This window comes from Chlorocebus sabaeus, chromosome 11 (genome assembly GCF_047675955.1).
Source record: "Chlorocebus sabaeus isolate Y175 chromosome 11, mChlSab1.0.hap1, whole genome shotgun sequence".
Lineage (NCBI taxonomy): Eukaryota > Metazoa > Chordata > Mammalia > Primates > Cercopithecidae > Chlorocebus > Chlorocebus sabaeus.
The window spans coordinates 54544152-54567385 of NC_132914.1; the positions used below are offsets into that span (position 1 = coordinate 54544152).

General features: G+C 48.1%; 1 protein-coding gene across 1 annotated transcript; it reads right to left on the reverse strand.

Annotated features, from left to right (window-relative positions):
- MYO1A (myosin IA) lies at positions 1-22696 on the reverse strand. Its single transcript, XM_008003726.3, has 29 exons — positions 22279-22696; positions 21448-21667; positions 19782-19915; positions 19562-19677; positions 19202-19296; positions 18878-18982; positions 18636-18682; positions 18437-18500; positions 18135-18233; positions 15690-15793; positions 15440-15587; positions 14824-14942; positions 14656-14742; positions 13045-13110; positions 12800-12904; positions 10834-10896; positions 10431-10631; positions 10034-10260; positions 9494-9694; positions 9173-9266; positions 8579-8728; positions 8409-8477; positions 7948-8022; positions 2650-2784; positions 1814-1920; positions 1345-1477; positions 1040-1192; positions 737-864; positions 1-486 (listed from the first exon to the last, which is right to left on the reverse strand). The coding sequence occupies exons 1-29, from the start codon at positions 22306-22308 to the stop codon at positions 360-362; spliced, it is 3402 nt and encodes a 1133-aa protein (XP_008001917.2). The 5' UTR covers positions 22309-22696; the 3' UTR covers positions 1-359.
- Between the last annotated feature and the right edge of the window lie 538 nt (positions 22697-23234).

A 23234-nucleotide genomic window follows, 5' to 3' on the forward strand; every position in this document is an offset into this window, starting at 1 on the left:
TCCTTTCTCATTACCTCACTAGCTGGCTCCAAGGAGCTTGAGGAGGAAAAAGGGCATGGGGGCAGGGGTCTAAGTACACCTGGGTGAAAAGATAGGGGGAACAGGGACCCACCCGCCCTGACTGAACCTTTCCAAGCCACATGTTTTATTAGTGAGCAAAGAGGCTGAGGGTTGGAGGAAGCTACTTTTGGAGGAGAGAACAGGAAGGGTTTGGGACAAGGGTCCTCTTCAAGGGTAGTTTAATCCCCAAGCCATGCCCCACGATCAGAGGGGTTAGAGACCCTCCCACACAGGAGGGCAGAGGGGGTTAATGCTGGTTTGGGAGGAAGCAGCTGCAGTCTCTGCATGGCGCCCCCTCCTCACTGCACAGTCACCTCCAGGCAACGACTCCCCTTCTTCTTGCAGTGTAGCTTGCTGTTGTCACCACCTACGGGGCCCTGAATGACCTTGACAGCCACACTGTTCTCCTTGAACCTCATTGAGAACCTGGAGAGGGAACAGAAAAACCAAATCTAGTGCCCATCCCCTCACCCCGACTCTCGCATTTCCATGATGGCTCCCCTGTCATGCGAGTCAGAGGGCTTGAGGCCCCAAGAACCTGGGTGGGGGCCTGAGAAACACCTCCAAGTCCCACCCTGCTCTGCCCTACATGCTTCGCTTTCTGATCCCGGTCACAATGACCATTAGCCTGGCTGTCTACCCTAAGCCGCCCTTCACCCCCAACTCATGGCCTCACTTCTCAGTCACGGTAACTGCAAGCTGCCTCTGTGTGGCATCCAGCACAGCCCGGTACATTTTGGTCAGCAGTTCAATCACATGCTCGCTGACCAGCAGGAAGTCCCCCTTGGAGCCCACTGATGACATCTTAGGAAGAGGGAAAAATAGCAGGAAAGGGATTCATTTTTTCTCTCCAGCAGCACCTGAGGGACATCAAAGGCCCAGAGCAAAAGGTCTGGTCCCCATCACCTCCAGCCTTCCCCAGCTCTGGGATGCATACCACCTTCTCCAGTCCAAGGCCTGCCCCACCCAGCTCTGATACCTCACTCAGATGTAAGCTAAAGAGCCCATCCTTGAAGCTGGTGACTGATACCCCAGTCACATTGTCTAGCCCAATGACAATTTTGGCCTGGGACTTCTTGGTGTCTGTGAGAATCACATGGCCCTTGGTCAGGAGGAGAATCCGAGAAGAAGTCTAGGGACGGAACAGGAAAGGGTAAAGAAAGGCAGGATTAATTGCCCCCACTCCACCTGGCAGGGCGCAAACACAGCCTGCCATCCACTCTGCAGATGCCAGAAAACAGCTCTGCAGTAGCTGTGGGAGGAGTTCAGCCTGCAGGCCCTTACCTTTCCATTGCCACGATTGACCTTCTTCACGGCCTCTGCCATCAGAACAGGCCCTTCCTCCCCACCTTTCAGCTTCTGCAGCTTGGGGTTCCCTTGCAGCCCAATGTAGTCACCACAGAATGGAATGGGGACACTGAGAACACACGGGAGGTGTGCAGCAGAGACAAGCCCACAGGCCTCTCCCCACCCCCAGAGTTCCCATTCTAGTCCTCCTGGGCCCTTCCCCCATGTCCATGTATCCTCTGTCAGTGTCCACAGAGCACAGTCCGGGACCAAGACATCAGCACCACCTGGAGAGTTGTTAGAAAGGCAAATTTTGGTCCCCACCCCAAGACCTGCTGGATCAGAGACTCTGAGGAGGGACATAGCACCTGGGGATGACAATCCTGCCAGGTGATTCTGAGGCAGGCTCAAGTTTGAGAAGCACTGCTTGATGGAACTGGCTGTGCAGGGTCTGGGAGGCCCTCACCTCTGGGGATATGAAGCCTTCTTGCCCTTGAACAGTTCACTGGCACAGAGCTTTTCCCTCAGGATCTCTACCTGCTTCGGGGACAGCTGATCCCGGAACCTCTTGCACTGTGAGGAAGAAGGAACAGGAGCTAAAATCATGGAGTGGGAGGGCAGGGCTGGGGAGGGAGGTGAGAAACATCGACTAGAAGACCCTAGGAGAGGAGAGAGACTGAGGAAAAAGGACAGGCACTAGACACCTCAGGGAGAGGCCAGGGCTGGAGGACCATGGAGGAGGAGTGCAGAAACCGAGGGAGGCTGGGGTAGGGAATGGACACCATCAAATAAAAGCACCAGGAGGGCTCTATGCTCAGCTCTCAGGGCAAGGCTTAGCCCCAGACAGGTGCTGAATAAGCATTTTCTGAATAAAAGAACAAATTACATGATGCTAAGTGAAATAAGCCAGACACAAAAGGACAAATACGATATGATTCCTACTTATATGAGGCACCTAGAAAAGTGAAATGCATAGAAACAGAAAGTAGATTATAGGATATCAGGGGCTAGGGGAATGGGAGAATAGGGGGTTATTGCGTAATGGGTACAGAGTTTCAGTTTGGGGTGATGAAAAACGTGTATGGAGATGGATGGCAGTGATGGCTGCAGAACAACATGAATGTCGCTCATGCCACTGAACTATACACTTAAACACCGTTAAAATGGTAGATTGTATGTTATGTACATATTACTACAATTTTTTTAATGGGAAAAAAATAGAAGAGGGAGGCAAAAGAGGAAAATCAGGGTGAGGGGGAAAAAAAGATGAAATGAGAGGAGGGGTGCCTGGGCTCCACTTGCCTTCCACTGGTAGAAGAGTTGCTGCAGCTCCTGATTCGCTGTGCTGAGGCACTTGTAGGGGGCGGCTGGCCATGTCTTGTCCAAGATGTTTGTGGATGGCAAATTGTTCTTCAGCCCTAGTAGGAATTTCTGTACCTGGTTTGGGAGCAGGGGGATTGGGAGTAGAGTGATAAGAAGAAACACTTCCTGACAGGCAAACTGGCACCCAGATCCTGCCACTTCAAAGGAGGAGGTTAACCCACAGTGAGAAGCAAGGGGTGGAGCTGAAGAGATGGAAGTGAGTCACCTCCTGAATCTTTTTCAGCGTGAGGTGCAAGCTTGAGGCCGGGAGGTAAGAGCATGAATAGGAGACTGGAGGGAGAGAAAGATTAGTTCCAACCAGAGACCTGCTACCCAGGGCAGTGAGGTAAGAGGAACCAATATGAAAGCTGGTTTCAAAGTTTTGCTCCTGTAGCTTTCTATTCCCTCTGTTCACAATTACCTACAGGTGGCAGCCACTGTCTGTGTCGGCTGTTGGCTAGGTACCAAATTTCCCCTCCTCTCAAATCAGTCAAGTCCAAACATGTCAGCCTCCATTCAAAGGAAGAAGGAACAAATAAAGGAGCAAAGGAGAACGAGCAAATGAAGGTTCAAGGAGGCAATGAAGAGGCCCAGAACTTCAGAGCCCCCATTCCTCTCTTAAGTTTTGGGATCCAGACCCTCAAACAACAAAGAGGGGCTGTAAGCAAATGTGTCTCATGTCTGAATGAGTAATAGTCAGGGTCCTAACCACGGTCAAAAATCCAATCAGTGGAGGTCAGTTACAATTTGCTCCAGTCTCTGTCCAAGATCCCAAGCTCTTCCTCCTTCTCTCTGGCCTTTCCCAAGGTTTCACTGGAAGTGCTTGTCTCTCCCTGCTTTCCTCCCTGACACTTAGACCTCAGCCTCATGTCGTAGGACCTCTGCATTCCCCAGGCACACCACCCAGACAGGACTCTTTCCCATGCCCCTACCCAGCCCACACATGATCACTGTGTGCCTTGGCTCAACTCTGCCAACCTGGGAGATCAGCTCAAAGCCCTCCCTGATTCCCCAAGCCCCAGATTGTCTCTCCTTTCTTTGAAGCCCCACAGCAATTTGCCTACACTCATTTTTGTACTATAGTTATTTGCATGGAAAACAGCTCCCTTTTCTAGACACTGAGTCCTTATAAGGCAGGATCCCAGGTCTCACATTTTTTTTCACTATTCAACATTTTTTGAGTGTCCACTTAGTGCCTGGCACTGTTCTAGGTATTGGGACATAACAGTCAACAAAGTCTTCATTTTCACTGGATTTACATTCTACTATAGGGTGGAGAAGGGGACCAACTACACAAGCAAATAAATATAGAGGGTGATGTCAGATAATGGCATCTGCTGTGATGCAAAGAAGTAGACCCTAAGGCAGGAATGACTGGCAGCATATTCCAGAGACATTAAAAAGCCAGGGTGTGCAAAAATTAGCTGGGCATGGTGGCGCATGCCTGTACTCCCAGCTACTCTAGAGGCTGAGACAGGAGAATCGCTTGAACCCGGGAGGCGGAGGTTGCAGCGAGCCGAGATAGCACTACTGCACTCCAGCCTGGGTGACAGAGCAAGACTCTGTCTAAAAACAAAAGAAAGGGTGACCGGAATCACTTGAGCAGGAAAAAAGGATCAGAGAGTAGGTCGGGGCAGATCATGATGGGCCTTGTAGGCTGTGGTAAGGAGTGAAATGGAACACCATTGGAGAATTCATGCAGAAGAGTAGCATAATATGATGTTTTTAAAATTCAATATAGCTTATTATTTTGAAAGTTTTTTTAACTTACAGAAAAGTTGAAAAAAAGATACAATTAACGTCTGTATACTGTATGCTCCTCATCGAAATTCACCGACTGGTAACGTTAACACCTTGCACTATCTGTGTACTCTAACACATATACACATGTGTGCATATAAATACATGCATATACACATTTACACAAATCCTTGCCACCCTACCATACTAAACTAGGTTATAGATATCATGACATTTTACCCTAAAACATCAGCATGCCTCTCCCAAGAACTGGAACATTCTCTTACATGATCATAACTCCATTATCACACCTAAGAAAATCAACATCATTCATCCAGCAGCGATCCACACTTAGATTTCTCTATATGTCCTTTATAAACTTATAAACATGTCCTTTTAAGCTTTGTTTTATTTTTCCTTTTCCAGGATCCAGTGAAGCTTCATCCATGACTGTTTAGTCTCCCCCAATCTAGAATGACTGTTCAGTCTCCCCCAATCTAGAATGAGGATTCTTAAGTTTTTGTTTTTGTCTCTTTTTTGGAGACAGGGTTTTGCTCTGTCACCCAGGCTGGAGTGCAGTGCCACCATCACAGCTCACTGCAGCCTTGCCCTCCCAGGTTCAAGTGATCCTTCCACCTCAGCCTTCCAAGTAGCTGGGACTACAGGTACGAGCCACCACACTCACCTAATTTTTAAATTTTTTTTTTGTAGTGTCTAGGTCTCACTATGTTGCCCAGACTGGTCACAAATTCCTGGGCTCAAGCAATATTCCCGCCTCAGCCTCCCGAAGTGCTAGGATTACAGGAGTGAGTCACCTTGCCTGGCCAAGGTTTTACATCCCATAGAGCACCTAGCAACCTGTTTGTTTATGGCACAGAATTACTGAAGATATAAAAAATGACTTGATTTTTGGCACTTCTAAATGTCTGAAATTTTTATGAAAATGTTTTACTAAGATATCAGATTAAAAAATTAAAATAGAGGGCAGAACACAGTATATTGCTGTAACTGCAGGAACTATCCAAGCTCATTGTAGCTTCCACTACAGGTCTGGTGGGTTTGGTGGGTTTGGGATCCGGGTCTGGAAAGGCCTCCACGACTGGAGTCCCCAGTCCCTGGTCTGATTTTATTTATTAATAATTCAACAAACATGCCTAAGCATCTGTCATAATCCCCTTCGTTCCAATTAATGTGGAGCCTCTGAAGGCTTTCTTCTTTTCATTGTTTTTTCTAGATTAGAAAGTTCTGCCCTTTCCTATGCAGCCCTCCTGCTCCCAGGTCTGCCTAGGGCCATGGGTTGCCCAGGCCTCTATTGATGAGGAGCAGTTTTTGGCAGTGGTTAAAAGCTCTAGAGTCAAATAATTTATAACCCAGCTTTACCACTTACAGCTGTGGAACCCCTGGCAAGTTATTTAACTTCCCTGAGCCTTGGCTTTTTAACTATAAAATGGGAGAAAGAAAAGAGCCTACCTCACAGGGTTGGTGAAAGTATTAGAGTTAATGCACGTAAAGAGCTTAATGCATAGTAGATGTTCAAAATGGGTAAGGCCGGGTGCAGTGGCTCACGCCTGTAATCCCAGCACTTTGGGAGGCCAAGGCGAGCGGATCGCTTGAGCTCAGGAGTTTGAGACCAGCCTGGGCAACATGGTGAAACCACATCTTTACCAAAAACACAAAAAATTAGCCAGGCGTGGTGGCATGTGCCTGTGGTCTCAGCTACTGGGAAGGCTGAGGCTGAAGGACAGCTTGAGCCCAGGAGATGGAGATTGCAGTGAGCCGAGATCATGCTTACTGCATTTCCAGCCTGGGCGACACAGCAAGATTCCATCTCAAAAAAAAAAAAAAAAAAAATAGGCTGGGCGCAGTGGCTCACACCGGTAATCCTAGCACTTTGGGAGGTCGAGATGGGCAGATCACTTGAGGTCAGGAGTTTAAGACCAGCCTGGCCAACATGGTGAAACTCTGTCTCTACTAAAAATACAAAAATTAGCTGGGCATGGTGGTGCATGCCTGTAATCCCAGCTCAGGAGGCTGAGGCAGGATAATCGCTTGAACCTGGGAAGCGGAGGTTGCAGTGAGCCAAGATCACACCATTTACTCCAGCCTGGGCAACAAGAGTGAAACTCTGTCTCAAAAAGTAAGTAAGTAAGTAAGTAAATAAATAAATAAATAAATAAATAAATAAATAAATAAAAACCAAATGATAATGGATACTAGCATTAGTTACAGTCAAGGCAGTGGCAAATTGGAATAGTCAGAAACACTGGGGGGATCAGTGCCCAGTGGCTGCAGATGTCTATGGGGGTGTGATTTATTGAGACCCTGGTCTAAACCCAGCAGCTTCTGGGTTGACAATTAGTAGTTGCCTGACAATATACAGATGAAAGAAAGGAGGAAGAATGGCAGTCAGGAGGTAACAGCAAAATCAGATTACAAGTCTCAGGTGTGTAGCAAGAAGCATGTATGGTGGGAAGGCAGCTACTCTGGCACCAGCACAAGAGGTGAACAGGCAACTGAAGAGACCTGGAAGATGGAAATTCCCTGGGGAGGGGAAAAGAACGAGCAAATGAAGTCTCAGGAAGGCAAAAAAGAGGCCCAGAGCTTCAGAGCCCCCTTCCTCTCTTGAGCTGAGGGATCCAGACTCTCAAACAACAAAGAGGGGCTGCAAGCAAACATGTCTTATGTCTGAATGAGCACAGTCAGGGTCCTAACTATGGTCAAAAACCCAGTCAGCAGAGGTCAGTTACAATTTGCTCCAGCCTCTGTCCAAGATCCCATGCTCTTCCTCCTCTCTGGCCTTTCCCAAGGTTTCATTGGAAGTGCTTCTCCCTCCCTGGTTTCCTCCCTGACACTTCTCAGAAGCACTATTGCTATCCGACTGATGTCTCCAGAAGTTACTCTTCTCTGTCCCTGTTTTTCTCCCCCTGGGAACTGCCTGTAAGTTTGAATGTCTAGGCCTTCCAGGTGGGTCTTCCCACCCAGCCTGACCCACGTCCTCCAGAATTAGGATAGGTCCTTCCTGAGATTTACTTTCTGACTTGCCAACAATAGTTTCAGAGGAAGTAGAAGGAAGACACAATTCCCCCACTTTCACCCCAACCATAAAATGTATCTTGGGAGGCTGGGCTAGTTAATGTGCAGATCACTCTACTCTTCAATGAGGCTTAGCCTCTTCAACTGTTGTTAAACATCCAGCCCCAAGCTCTTCACAAGCCTATTTGACCATAGACCAGATGATGGGTGTGCTGAGACCCCTTCCTGCCACAAGGTTGCCTGGAGTGTCCACTCATGCCAAAATGCTATCTGATTCTGCCCCTGAGTACAAGGCACTGGGGCCTGGTCCTACAAGGTAGCTGCCCTCTTCTCCTAGGACTTAATTACATGCAGACTGAGGAAACTCTTGGGGGAAAGCTTTGGGTTGCCTCTTCTCAAACCCCTCTCCCAAACCTGTGCCTCCCTGCTCCATCCCTAACATCCACCCTAACCCCTACCACTTACCATGCTCTTGTAGATGAAATCTGCCAAGGTGAGGGCAGCCTCTGACCGGAAATATTTGCGATAATTCTTTCGGGCCTGGCAGAAAAGTACAAAAAAGTAGCCAAAGTGAAGATAGGCAGATTCTAGAAGAGGTTCTACTATTTTTTAACCAAAGACCTCAGTAAGATAAAGAGCTGAGACTGTAGCTGGAAGGAGGTCGTAAAGTCAGACAAGTTGGCAGTGAGGACACTTAGAGCAGAAGGCAAAGTTCTGCTGCCAAGTTAGGCATCTACACACCCAGACACCTACACAGGTCTCCCCTATAGGCCTCTCACTCCCAGATACCCACCCACACATGGACGGACTGATACACAGAAGTACAGCCTGGGTGCAGGCAGGACTAGCGCTCTGCTGCTCTAGCCAGCAGGTGGCACAATCCAGGAGGAACAATGTAAGGAGACCTCTCTTCCACTCTCCATTACCTTCCACCCTCTCACAAAAGCCTGGATCAATAACACGGATGCCTTTATCTTCCCATAGTGTTTCTTTTGCTGTAGAAAACATGGGAGTTGTTAGAAAAACAGCATCTCCTGAGCCACCTTCCATCCTCCCTATTAGAGTGAACACAGTCGGATTTTGAGGGTGACCATACCACATTTCCCCGAAACCAAGCAGAGATGAGGATCTGACTCTTTCGCATCAGCTGGTAGTGGGTGCGGCAGCGCCAGCCTCGGTAAATCTTCTGAATGAGTGTGGCCAGCTGCTGGAGTCTCAGGCGCCTCTGTTCTTCGAGGTAGAAAAGCTGTGGAGAGGTGGAAGGGTGTGACAGAGAGACTGGCTCAGGGGAACAGTACTGTCCTCTCCTATACCCCACAGTACTGAGGCTTCCCAACTAGGCCTTATTTGATCATTCCTTTGTCTTCTTAGTTCATTTATTTATTCATTCAGTAAACAAGTATCTATTGAACTCTAAACTTTGTAGCTAGATGTTGATCACTCCGACCCTCAAGGGCTCTGCCTCAGGCAGAGGCACTTAGAGCCTTGCAGCACCGAGCTCCCCAGACTCAGGGCAGTGTAGGAACCCAACAGTTCAGTTCCCAGGGATACGGTTCCTACAGACAGGAAGCTTCCCATCTACTATCCATTCCAGGTTATACATGCTCCCACCCCCTCCAGCCTTTCTCAAGTGGGCTTTCACTCTTCCACCTTCCACCCTCACCAAATGCAAGTACACTCTCTAACTCACAGTCTTGGGGCTTCTAATGAATATCTTTGTCTTGCCAAAGGCCAGCTCCCCCGAGGACATGCTCAGCTCCCCCAGGACCTTCTCGACACCTTCCCTATAGAAGCAGATGACAGAAAGCTGCAGAGGGGTATCTCAAGAGAGAGTCCTCTTCCACCTTTCCCCTAATCCTTTCAGCCTCCAAGAAGTGATCATTCAATTCATTCTTCCAAGTATCCATTCACCCAGCTTCAGCAGATGTGCACTGCACCTCCAGGTCTCTTCCTCTAGAGATGCTTTCTGCACTGCCCTTTCCTGATGCCCAGTCTCCCCATGGGGTCTTACCGGTCTCCCCCATTCCAGTGAGGCCAGGTGCTCCGGCTCAGCAATCGGTACCTCTCCAGGAAGGGCCCGTAACCCTGGCGGTGGGCATAGCCTGCCCGTCGCACCCGCACATTCTCCAGCAGTCCCAGGTACCGAGCCTGGGTTGCCACCAGGTCTGAAGAGAACTGACCTCGCTGCTGATGCTCATTGGGCTTTATGCACCTGGTGGGAGGCAGTGTAAGGCACAGGCTTCAGGAGCTGACACCATTGACAGTGTAATCCATCATGTTCCCCTATGCTGCACACAGTCCACTTCATTGAAAATTTTCAAAGAAAGTAGACACACTGGCCTCCCCAGTTTCACTCGCTTCTATGTATTCCCTACTGAATCTGATGCTTTCTCACTGGGATTCTCAGCTCCTTATCTGACTGTTTTCTGTGAGGAAAGGACCTTTGATATCCTTATTCCAGAAGCCCCCCACACGGACATGTTGTATAGCGCATGGACCCTGCACATGCCATCACACATGTAGCATGTTCCCCTGCATGCCAGCATGTCACCTGATGTAGTTGGGGTTCTTGGAATACAGGTTCTTCATGAGGATGGCCACAGAACTCTTGAACTGGGCCCCAGCAGTCGGGGGGCGTTTGAGAGATGCCTGCTTAGGATTGCCCTCAGGAAACAAGGACCGAAGGAGGGGGTGCTGGGCCTTCCACATGGCCTGTGACAGGTCTCGGAAGAGTAGGTCATTATTCTTGTCAATAAAGTTGGTCACATTGTATGTCACCTGTAAAGGAGCAGCTATCAGTTTGGAGACCCCACAACCTTGTCCCAGCACTTGGCCCTCCCAGTCTCATTGTGAAGTATTCCAGACTCTCACCTTCCCCGGGTTCCTCCCCCATTGCCTTCAGCCTGGGCTTGGGCCCTAATCTCTGCCCTCCAGCCCTGCCATTTCACCTTGCCCGCATAGTGGCAGATGCGAAAGCAGCTGAGGCCCATGGTGTGGTCATATTGACGCTGGGCATTCTGGGTGACTTTGCTCTCATAGTGGCCATGCTTGGAGAAGAGCTGGTTCAGCTTTGCTAGGAAAGTGGAGTCACTGACCACCCCAGGCCGCAGGCATTCCTCATCCAACATGGCCAGGATACCTCGCTGATTCTGGGCCAGGGGAACAAAAGAAGGCCAACCTAAATCTGGTCCTCCAAGATGTCCACGTTCTCACTGCTGCCCCCTTTCTCCACTCTTATCTTCTGCCTTCTTTACTGTCCCTACCAAGTGGGGAGTCAGGGAGAGAGACAGGGGAAGGATGTTCAGGCAGTCTGGAAGAGGAAGTCCCACAGATAAGAGAATGATAACTCACATGCTCAATGAGGTTACAAATGATGCCATTATCAAAGTAGTCCACCTTTGTCCACGGTATGCCCTGGTCAGGGGAAACAATTACAGGGAACAGGTCCAAGACAAGCCTCCAGAGACCTCACCAGATCCAGCCTTTCACCCACCCAACAAAGGACATCAGGAAGTCCCATAATTCAGAGGGGTCCTTGGTATGATTTCTATTTATGTCCCCATCCCTCCAAGGTTGGTGGAGAATTTGTGGGGTGGGTAGACAGACACACGGAAGGAACTGGAGCAGCTGTGACAGAGGGTGAGACAATGCAGAGATCCCTGTAGGTGGTGTAGGGTGGAGAGGGAAGTGTAACATGTTGAGTGAAGATTAGGATAGAGATTTCCCATGTGGGAGTGGGGAAGGATCCATGTGTATGTGGAACAGCGGCCACACTACTCTGTGCTCTTTAAAACCACAGCATGTGAGAGTTTATCATCAAACAAGGCTAATTTGATACATCTTCAAAGATCTACATCCGTGATACTCAAACTTCAGTGTGCATCACAATCACCTGGAGGGCTGTTAAAATACAGATTGCTGGGTCCCACTCCCCAAGTTTCTGATTCAACAGGTCTGGGATGTGGGCCTGGAATCTGTATTTCCAACATGTTTCCAAGTGATTTTGATGCTGCTGGTCCAGGACCACCCTTTAGGAACCACTTTATCTACATGAGACTTTTAGACTATATAATGTTTTGAAAAGCAAGAATGGTGCAAAAGCAGAAGACCCAAAGATAATTGTTCTCTACTTTGGGGACTTGCTGGGCATCAGGTCTACAGACAGGACAGCTCCTGACCCCACCCAAGGGTCAGATGCTCTAGGCTGGGACATTCTCAAGTATGGCTGGGAAGCATAGGTCTTTCTTTCCTCCCTCTATCACAGGTCTTTAGAGAAAACAGAACTAAATTAAGTTGCCCTCCCACTTCATCCCCCATATACCTTCCCCAACCAGTTAAAGGAATTATGATATCCTTAAAATACTATGTTGTTGTAAAAAAGCATCCTTACATACTGATATGGAAAGATCTTGTTATGCGATGATGACAAGGTACAGAACAGAGTGTATTTACTGCCATTTGTATAGATTTTATGGGGAAATATATTTACAAATTTGCTTGCATATGCGTAAGAGACTTCTGGAAGGAGGCCCATGTTGGTTGCCTCTGAGTGGGGAGGAGAACTAGGAGGCTGGGGCAGAAGTAGGAGGGAGCGTTTCCTTATATATTTTCTAAGCTTTTTGAATTTTGAAGCATGGGAATGTATTATGTATTTGATCATTTAAATCGTTAAAATTAAAACACACAAAACAACTAAAAAAACTTTTTCACACATTGTGACCACATTGCCTGAAATTCTGTTACAAATGATTCCTGAGAGCTCACAAGGGAACATCCCTGGGAGGGTTTTGATGAGTGAGACTCTCAGCCATTCACACTTTGAAGGGAATGAGCTCAGTCAGAGAGCTTTTCTAACACCTAGCCATAGAAATTGGAGCCATGTGGCATTTTTGGTAAGGAAGTCTGGGATCATGGTGTTACAAGAAAGGACAACAACTGTAGCTAGGGCCCGGGGGAGACCAAGGACTCTGAGATGTTAGAGAAGGGCACAGAAAGAGATGTGGTTGGGCCAAGCCCAGGAGAAATGTCCTTTTTATATTTGGCTCACAGTCTGCCATAGGCCAAGCACAGCTGTCACTTCCCTCTTGTCAGGACTTTCCACACGTGCACCCTGGGAGGCCAGGGAAATGCAGAATGGAGAGCAGAGGATTAGGGCTACTTGGTAATGCTGGAATGATCTACTCTGCAAGGGAAACATTTTGTCCTCTGTGTTCCCATCTGGGGATGACTTAGAGGAAATTGTGATCAAGAAGAAAGGAAGCTCTGGCATATGCCTAGAAGTTGTTTAAGAGGGGAAAGTAGAAAAGACTTAGTTTACTTCTCTCTTATATTCCTCTTGCTCTTCTTTCAGGGTCATCTCTATGAACACCTGCTGCAGCTTCTCATTGCAGTAGTTGATCACAAATTGCTCAAAGCTATTATCCTGAGAGAGGGAGCACAGGTTAGAGAGCTCACTCCAAGACTTTCTCCCTCTCAGCCCTACCTCCCCCAACTCGCATCCCCCCGTGAGCCTGTCCACCTCTAATCCTAGGGGAGCAGGGTTCTGAGGTGAGGCACTCTCACCTCTAATATCTCAAAACCGTAGATATCAAGGACTCCCATTACCTTCTTCTTTTCCCCGATGCCCACCTGAAGAGGACAGAAAGATAAATCTGAGGACAGGCCCCCTCTGCACACCAGGCCAGGTCCTTCTGGAGCGGATGGGGTTGGAGTAGGGGGCAAACAGAACTAGAAAGAGCTTTGCCAAACTGGAAAGGAATTGTTGTGATTTTACTCTTGCTCCTCCATACACTAGAGTACAAAACAAAGAGGGAGGCAAGAAGGAAAAGGAAGATACAGATAGATTCCAGGATGGTGCTACAATGGTACCAGGTAGAAAGACAATAAAACCTCTCAGGACAATAACCATCTCTTAAATTTGTAGAGCATTTTACAAAAGATTCCATGTCTTTATTTATCATAATCTTATAAGGTGCTTTTGTTGCCATTTTACAGATGAAAAAGTCAAATTTCAGAAGGATAGGTACTTACCCAAGCCTAGACTCAAATCCCTTCTTATTCTACTACCTTTCAGTAATAGCTTCTAAATAGATGGCACTTCCATGTGGATAATTTGTTAATAACAACTTTACTGAATATAATTCACATACCACATATAATTCAGTGGCTTTTTAGTATATTCAATAGGTTGTACAACCATCACCACTACCTAATTTCAGAACATTTTCATCACCCCGCAAAAGAAATCCTATACCCATTATTAGTCACTCCCCATACCCCTATCTCCCCCAGCCCTTGGCAGTCATTGATCTACTTCCCATCTCTATGAATTTGCCTATTCTGGACATTTCATATGAATGGAATCAAACAAAATGTGGTCTTTTGTGACAAACTTCTTTCACTCAGCATAATGTTTTCAAGGCTCATCAATCTTGAAGTGTGTATCAGTACTTCATTCTTTTTATGGACAAATAACATTCTTTTGTACAGATACACCACATTTTGTTTATCTCTTCATCAGCTGATGGACAGTTGGGCTGTTTCTACTTTTTGGCTATTACAAATAAGGCTTCTATGAACATTTGTGTACAAATTTTAGCTGAGGACATCTAATTTCAGTTTTCTTGGGTATATACCTAGGAGTGGGAATTATGGTATCATATAGTAACTATTTACATAATTTATCTGATCCTCATTAAACCCTGTGACGCAGGTAGGCATGCATTAGTGTTTCTTAGTTTTTTATTTAATTTACTTTTCTTCATAAAATATAGAGTTGAGGTCTCACTATATTGCCCAGGCTGGTCTTGAACTACTGAGCTCAAGCGATCCTCCCACCTCAGCCTCCCAAAGTCCTGGGATTACAGGCATGGGCCACCACGCCCAGCATATTAAAGTTTCTTAGTGGGCATTTCCAAATCAGGACACTGAGGCCCAGAATCTTTGTGATATTGAAAGTCCACATGACTTTCAATTAAGTAAGTAGATGATAGATCCAGATTGTCTAACTCAAAAGCCAGTGATGTTTCCATGACAACACACTGTTGGAAGGAACTGTACCCTCCCATCATCCTCCCTACTCTGCTCATCTCAGAAACCAAGGTATAGGGCTAGTGACAGGGCAAGAAGGTGAGGCAGACAGGAGAGCATGGAGAAAGGAGAGCGGCCACTTGCCTTGATGCTCTCATTGATTCGATTCACTATCCAGTCGAAGAGGCGGCTGTAGACATTCTTAGCCAGGGCATCCCGAGCATACTGAGCCTGTGGATGAGGCCCAGCTGGTTAGGGCGGCATCACAGAACAAGGTCAAATCAACCCCCTCCACTCCAGTGAGCCCCTTACCTGCATGACATTCAGTGCAGTGACCACCTTTTCCTTGGCTGTTTCCATGGTCCTCGAGCACAAAGCTCTCTCTAGTTCTTCTGAATTCAAGCCCACAGTCTCCCCAATCTCCCGAACACCTGGGGTAATGAGAAAGTACAGCATATCCTTAGAGGCAGTTTTCTCTCAGGGGAGGGAGTGCGATCTGATAAGTGAAACTGCCTGAGAGACTGGTGTCCTGGGGTCTCACTGGAGAAGTCATTGCAGCCAACCCAGAACATGGCCCTGGAGGAATCTCAGGGAGTTGGGGGGCAGGAGAAAGGGGATCTGGGCATTTTGCATGTATCATCTACTTTAATATGAGAATCTCCTGAATTAGGTGTGATTATCCCCATTCTGCAGAAGGATCAACTCAGACTCAGAGAATTTCCAGACCTAGATATATCAAATTTCAAAAGCTCATTCCCATATGCTTCATCGGGAGCTCTCAGTGAGTCTGTTTAGGGGAGAACTCGGGAGTGGGCTGAGTGGGACTGCATCAGGGTGAGATCAATTATGCTAGAGATGGTAGAAGGACACGACTTGCAGTAGGAAATTAAGGATCTGGGTAGGGGCTCCAGCAGGCTGGGATGCAGACCTCTCCCATCACGGATGCCACTTGCTGGTGTCCCATTGGCCTGGAACTCATCAGCTACCAACACGTTCCCCAGCTTTAGCACCATGGATGTCACCTCTAGCACTTGTTGAATCTCCTCCTCCGAGAACCCAATCACTGCCATTGCACTCTTAGGCAGAAAGCAGAAATCAAAAGCTGAACTGTTAGTGCCAGTCCAATGAGAATAGAGGATGACCTAAAGGCCCAAGCCTGCCCCACCCCGGGCACCCACCTGTACAGCCCTGAAGCTGGAGGCGTCATCCAAGCCATCCACTCTGGATACTTCCTGATTCAGATAGGCATAGCCAGTTGTATCCCGCTCGAGCTTCAGGGCCTCTGGGAGGGCCAGTGTTGGGGAAGAGGGTTAGTACCCAGGCTCTCTGGAGCCCTCCAGCCTTGACACCTCACAGCCCTTGCCCTAATGGATTCATTCATTTATTCAAAGGAGTCATTTTTGTTTTGGGTTCTTCCCCTGCCTCGTTTGATTTGGGATCATTAATTCCTGTGATGACAGAATAATTTTTTGTTGTTGTTGAGACAGGGTCTCACTCCGTCACACAGACTGGAGGGCAGTAGTGCGATCTCGGCTCACTGCAAGCTCCACTTCCCAGGTTCAAGTGATTCTCGTGCCTCAGCCTCCTGTGTAGCTGGGACTACAGGTGAGTGCCACCACGCCTGGCTAATTTTGGTATTTTTAGTAGAGATGGGGTTTCTCCATGTTGGCCAGGCTGGTCTCGACTCCTGGACTCCACCTGCCTCAGCTGCTCAAAGTGCTGGGATTACAGGCATGAGTCACTGCACTCGGCCTGATAAACTAAAATTTTAAGTACACTTTTAAGTAGTGTTTAGGGTTTTGATGCTCATATTGGTTGGGTTTTCCCCCAACTTTTATGAAACAAAACCCTCATTTTACTCTTCTCCCTACCCTCAGGGTTCTAAATAATAAAAATAAACAAGCAACCCTTCCATCCTACGCAGGTGCCTCTGGAGGGTGAAGGAAAGGGGAGAAGGGTAAGCTCATATCTCCTGCCTGCTCCCAGCCTCAACTGTCAGCCTGGGTTGCTCATTCATTGTTTGAACACCAAATACCAATAAAGTGGCAGGTAGCATGTTCCCCGACTCTGACACCTCTTCTGAAAAGTTTTCTCTGATGCTGAGGCACTGAGCCAAATGACTCTCTTGCATTCCCCACTGGTGAATATATATCCCAGCCCATATCATATGGGCTAGGTTTTGTTTTTTTTTTGTCTCTCCCACAAATGAGCAACTTGTGTGTTGGGACTGTGTTTCTCATCTCCATATTCTGTGTGCCTTTCTGGCATGCAGGAACTTTTTAATAAACGAATCAAGTGAATTATCAAAGCTGTTTCCCTAGGATGGGAGGGATTGGGTTAATCATGGAATTTGAGGGATGTCAATTACCTGGTATGCAAATGATCTGAGAATCAGGGAGCATCCCTCAAACTATAATCTAATGGTAGCTCCCCCGGCACACAAATTTTGAAACAAGAGCCTGCTAAGGAGGGGTATCTGGAGAGAGAATGAGTCAGAAAGTCTGGGGATGATGATACCTTGGAGACCTCATCTAGAGTTGATTTAAACCAACAAGTGACAGACCAACCAGAATAAGACACTAATGCCCATGATGCAGACAAGTTGAACACAACCAAAACTATTAAGCCAGGAATGAGCATGAGATCTGCAGGTGTTCCTGAAGATCATAGAGATCTCCAAGAGTGGAAAAGGAGATAGTACAGGTCTAGCATAGAATCACCAGAAACCAAAGAGACATTCTTGGGGGCCAGACACCCACGGTGCTCACAGCCAGAGGGGAGAATGGGAGGCAAACTCCAGTAGGCTTAAAGTCCACCAGACCCTCCAGTGATGCCCACCCAGAGCCACTTCAGGCCAGTACAGCATCCAGGCTGTAATGGACCCTTCCCCAGACCAAGCCAAGGGGCTGTAAGTCTTCTGCTCTTATAGCCTGCTGCACAGGCCTGATGGCCCCGATCACACCATATTACAATGGATCTGCTCACACACCTGTTATCCCTAGAAGACTATAAGTTCTTCGACCACAGGGTCATGTCTTACTCAAATCTGTATCCCTAGAGGCTAGCATAATATTCGATCATAGGTGTTCAAGAGATGTTGAATGAATGAATGAATGAATCAATGAATCAATGAATCAATGAATGAATGAAAATCAGGAACACGGTCCTAGGTGAGGCAAATGTAGACCCAGGACAGCTTCAACTGGAGCTCACTGAAAGTTCCTGAACACTTACAACATTCTGCCTGCTTCCCTGTTTTAATTAAATCCCCTTAAGTTGAAGGTAGGAAGGAAAGTAGATGGAGACAACTGTTTCATAGTTGAAGCCAGCTCAGGAAAAGCAGAACCCAGGCAGGAAAGAGGAACAAGAACAGTGAAGAGGCAAGAAGGCATATCCCTAGCAATAAAACCCCAGAAAAAGAAGATAACAGAGGGGTAAAGGAATTTGTTCCCAACAATGAGTGGGTGAGGCTCAGAATGGGAAATGCAGCAGGGAAAATCTGGGAGGGTCAAGGGAAGAGGGCTACAGGGGCCCAGAGGGAACAGGGGTTCTGGGACTGAATGGAGGTTGGGGACTTTGCCATCTGTCACTCATGAGAACACTTTCCCCATGCAGGCACATACTCAGCAGCTGTGCATCTGCTCCAGCCAGTAGCTGATAGAAGATGTGGAAGTTCCTTTCTCCTTTGAGCTGCTTCACTACTCGGGATTTCTCAAGCAGATCTGGCAGAGAATTAGAAAATAACATCCTGAGGGCCTGGGAGATGCCGTAGCTTCCCTCTAACTCTGCCCCCATCACTGGCATTCCTAGTGGTTGGGAAGTCTCCTTGACATTTAACATTCTGTTTTTCTACAGGAACAGATTAGCAGAAAGGGCCATGTGAGGCAGGTGGAAGACAGGTGAGTAGAATTGGGGAGACACATACAGTTTGTGATGACACCACCGAGGGGGGATCCCTTGAAGTCAAATTCAATATCCATGTACTTTCCCTTCAGAGAGAGACCAGAGAGAGAAAGACTTAGCTTCTTCCTCTTCTCACCACCCTGCCCGGGAGGGGTCTGTGCCACATTCCTCCCTCTCAAGCCCCCACATCATCTCCTCCCGGTGGGGAGACATTTACTCACAAATCGGGAGGAATTGTTGTTGCGAATGGTCTTGGCATTGCCAAAAGCTACAAAGATGAGGAGGGGAGAAGTGAAACTCTAGAGAAGGGAAAGGAGGAAGGGCTTCCAGTCCTCATGACAATCTCGGATTTTTTGGGCCTGAACAGGAGAGGTGATTTTGCAGCACTGGGGAAGAGGGTCTAGGGTTTAGTGATTCTGGAGGTTAGGTGGAGGGTGGAGAGGGCAGAGAGCAGAATTCTCACCCTCCAGCACTGGATTAGACTGCAGCAGCTGCTCCTTCACAGAGTTCACCTGCTCTCCTTTCCCACAGATGGCAGCCACATAAGACATCACCAGTTTGCTGGCCTCTGTGCAGGAGAAACACTCTCGTGGGTCCCTACCCAGGACCAGCCCATCCCCCCATCTCCTTAACTTCCCTCACCCCAGTGCCTCACCACCCCTTGGAGTCAGATAAAGTGGGAAGGAAGTTCTGTGGGGTGAAGGTTCAGGTCTAGGTCTGGCTTGGAAAGAGACAAGGAGGCAGTTCCAGAGGTGACTCCATGTGTTCCCCCAGCCAGGGGCCTCACCAGTCTTGCCCGATCCACTCTCGCCTGTGATGAGGATACACTGGTCTCGGTCCCTGTCCCTCAGTGACTGGTACGCCACATTTGCCAATGCGTAGCTTGTGGGGAGGAAGTGGGCAATGACTATTGTGGAACCAGTTCAAGACACCATCTTTCACTCAATCTCCAGCATGCAGGTTCATCCACTCTCTACTTGGAGCAGACTGGGCAAGATGTGACAGGCCTTGGAAGGGGCCTCCAGAAGGCCAGGGAAGGAAGGGGCAGCTGGAGAAGCCCCTTCAGGGGAAGGGACAAAGGAAATTAGGATGACTCAGTGTCAAGAAGCTGGGGCCCTGTCAGTCTTCCCTTGGTCCCCCTACTCACATATGGGGCTTCAGCTCATAGAAAGTATAGTCTCGATATTTGGCGATGAACTCTGGCCCATAGATGGGAAGCTGCTGATAGGGATTCACCGAGATCACCACATTCCCAATGTAGGTCTGGAGCCAGGAAGAAGGTGAAGGGAATGAGCTGGAGGGTGAGGTGGGTGCCTGTGACCTCTCCAGCCACATATCCACAGCCAGAGGCACCATATGACACTCACATAAATCTCCTTGCTTTCATAGCGAAGCTGAAGATTCTTGAGCAGGGATTCCTCCACCAAGGGTTCCAGGAGGACAAGATCCTCCACCCCCACAGAACCGTCCAGGAGAGGCATGTCCAGAGGGGCCACTGATCCTGGAGATAAGAGGCACAGTTTGCTGATGTCCACTCAGCTTTAGGGACCAATAACTGTTTGAGGGGAGGATGGCAGAAGGACGAAAAGAGCCTTTCTCTCTTCCTACCCTGGCCCTAAAGAGAGCCCCCAACCTAGGAGAGGCCTCTGGACCAGCCCAAGCTAAGGGAGGCTGAAACTCTCGGCAGGAGGTTGGGGGGATCCTCTGGGTTATAGTTGGTAGGGGTAGGGCAGGGGCGGGACAGGAACACCTGCCTCTGACCACCAGGGGAAGGCAGGCACCCAGTGGGCTACAACTGGGAAAGCGGAGTTGTGACTGAAGGAGAGAGGGCTGAGGAGGAAAGTGTAAGTGAAGACTTGTGCTGCCGCCAGGTACAGAAAGCCCTCTCTCTCCTGCACTGGGCCCTGGCCAGGGTCCAGACTCCCTATCTCCCCTCAGTGCTTCTTCTCAACACTTTATTTCTCACAGCCCCTATTAAAGACACCCAACCTACCCATACCCATTTCAGAAGTTCTTCCAAAGGTCTCTCCTCCCCTGTCATTGCTACAGTGAGCTTCATTTTTAAAATGGGAACTGGACAAGGCAGAATTATAGAGGACAGAGGCAGGAGTTCCTCCATAAGAGACTGGAATTTCCCAAAGAAAATGAAAGTGGGGTTTGCTTCCACAACAAACAGGCAGTTGTCAGGACCTCTGGATGTGTTACATGTCTGTCTCTATTTTTCCATCTCCAGCTTTTACACCCACTCCTATAAGCTTCTGGCATGGACTTTGCCCCAGATGGACACACCCAGCTTCTTGGGGAAGTGGGCAAGGAGGAGCAGAGTTGGAACTACAGGGAGGGTGGTGGGGCTTGGCCCCCACGCAGTAGGCACATAGCAGGTGTTCCCTAAGGAGGAAACCTAGCCCTCCTCAGTCTTTCCTGTGAGACTGAGTAGGCGGAGTGGCCAGGCACAGGACAGAATTATTAGTACAATGGTCAATGCCACTCCCAAACAGGAATGAAAGAGACACATTCTCCTATGCTATTGCATCTCTGAACCCGGGTCGGAGAGGGGAGGAAGCAGGAATGGAAGTGGGGCAAGAAGGGGCACAGGCTTCCTTCTCCCTTCACTTGGCTTTCCCCAAGCTCTAGGAAAAGAAAGCACTTGTCACTTCTCAGAAGGACACAACTGAGGAAGTAATAAGAATATCAATAATAGTCTCTAGGAATCATGCAGTGTTTACCATGAACTGGGCACGGCTCTAAGCACTGTACAAACACTAATTCATTTAGTGCTTACAATATCCCCACGAAGTAGATACTATTTTTGTATTTTCTAGATTTTACAAAAAGCTAAGTCCTTTAACTAACTTGGCAGGGAAGGGTGAGAAGCAGAAGGTGGGTTGGGAGCAGGCATCTTCTTTGGATTTAGATTTGAAGGGAGTGGGAATGTGACTGGTTGAGGGTGGTGAAGGGCAAAAGACAACAGACCCCTTATGGGGCACCCTAAGATGTTAAAGAGAAGCAGTGACAGGTCAAGGCAGGACTCACCCAACACTGGAACTGGGTATAACTTCACTGTCCTTTGGAGAATGGTGGATGAAATCTCAATTTGACAGGAATGGGGCATAGGAGTCCCGGCCCCGGGATGGAGAGGTGGTTTAATGGGAGCTGTCCATGGTGCAGGGAAGCAGGGAAAGAGGCTGGCCTCCTCTTGCCAGTGTCCACTCTTCTGATCTTCCCTTTTGCTGCCTCTTCCAGCCCAGGCTCCCTGTGCCAGTCAAACCAGGAGAGGCCGGAGATAGCTGATCAGCACAAAGTCCAGACTGTTCCTGCTGAGGGTGTGGCTCACTTAACCCTTCACAGGCCTGAAGCCCCAGAGGGAGACACTCAAGCTCCCTCTAGGTAGGAAAGGGTATCTGGCTGGCATTAGCTGAGAGGCTTAACTAAAGGAGGGTTCTTGCTCCATTGTCTCCCAAATTTGGAAACGAAAGCTGGAAGAATGGAATTTATAGCCAAGGAAAATATTTCCCAAAGAGAAGTCAGGAATTTTGTCAAGGACAGGTAGGGCCCAGTGCGGTTGCTCATGCCTGTACTCCCAGCACTTTAGGAGGCCAAGACGGGAGGATCACTTGAACCCAGGAGTTCGAGACCAGCCTGGGCAACATGGCGAGACACGTCTTTACAAAGAGTGTCTTCCTAGCAAAAAAACAGTACCTCCCTCATACCTAATCTTCCTATCTTATTGGGAGTCAGGGGATGTTAATGAGATTACTTGGAGAGCTAAGCAGACAAAATCCCCAAATTCTTCTCCACTTCCCTTCCCCCATGAATCAGACCCCATCATAGGGACCCAAAGATTAAAGCGATTAGTAATAATACCTTATATGTATATAGATGTCCCAGTTTCATTAAACTCCCCCGTCATTGCCCCACTGAATAGCACCACCCTGAGGAAGGCAATACAGATACATTAAAATGGAAAGCTAGGGACAAACATCAGACTCAGAGAGGTTATACAATGTGCCCACAGTTCCACACTAGTGCATGGCAGAACCAGGAACAGAATGCAGCTCCCTAACCCTAAGTTTGCCATAAGTTGCAGCCCAAGTTCTGATGTTTCTAATTTTAATTCTTCAGCACTAGGATACTAAGACCCTGAGTTGCTGTAATAGCTCCCTCTGATAGATAAGTACCCCCTCATCCAGCCAGGAAAATTCCTAAAAACAGCAAGTCCTCTCTGCCTACCACTCTCTCTCCCAGGCATGCACAAAGAACAAATTAGGTAATTATAGTAACTTAACTGAAGAGACTTGATTCTCCAACTCTCAGCTATGACTGCTTGGTGCAAGGTCCAAATTCTATTGCTCTCACAGAAGCAGTCTGCATAAGCCTGGCCCATCAGCAGTTCTATTATCAACCTGCCTTTACATAATTTATTGATCTACTACATATATTTGAAGGTGGAGGGGGGCAAGGAAAAGAGAGAAAGCTGAGTGGAAGTGACATCAAAACATAATGCTCTGTGTAAGTGGAGCAGTATCCATGTCCTAGAGGCAGAAGTGACAAATATCCCCTATTTCCCCGTGGAGGAAACAGATCTAGAGTGAGAAAACCACTTTTCCAGGGTCATACCACTGCAAACCTGGCAGAGCTGGCACCAAAACCCAAGTCTCATGTTCTCTAGGCCAGGAATCTGCAGCCATGTGGGGTTTACCTGCATGTCCACCCATTCAGTCAACTGAGTGCCTAATATGTGCTTACTCATGAGCAAAGTGACTCTAAAATGAGATGGCATTCTCCAGTGTAAGAACAATGACATGAATATCACAGCTAGG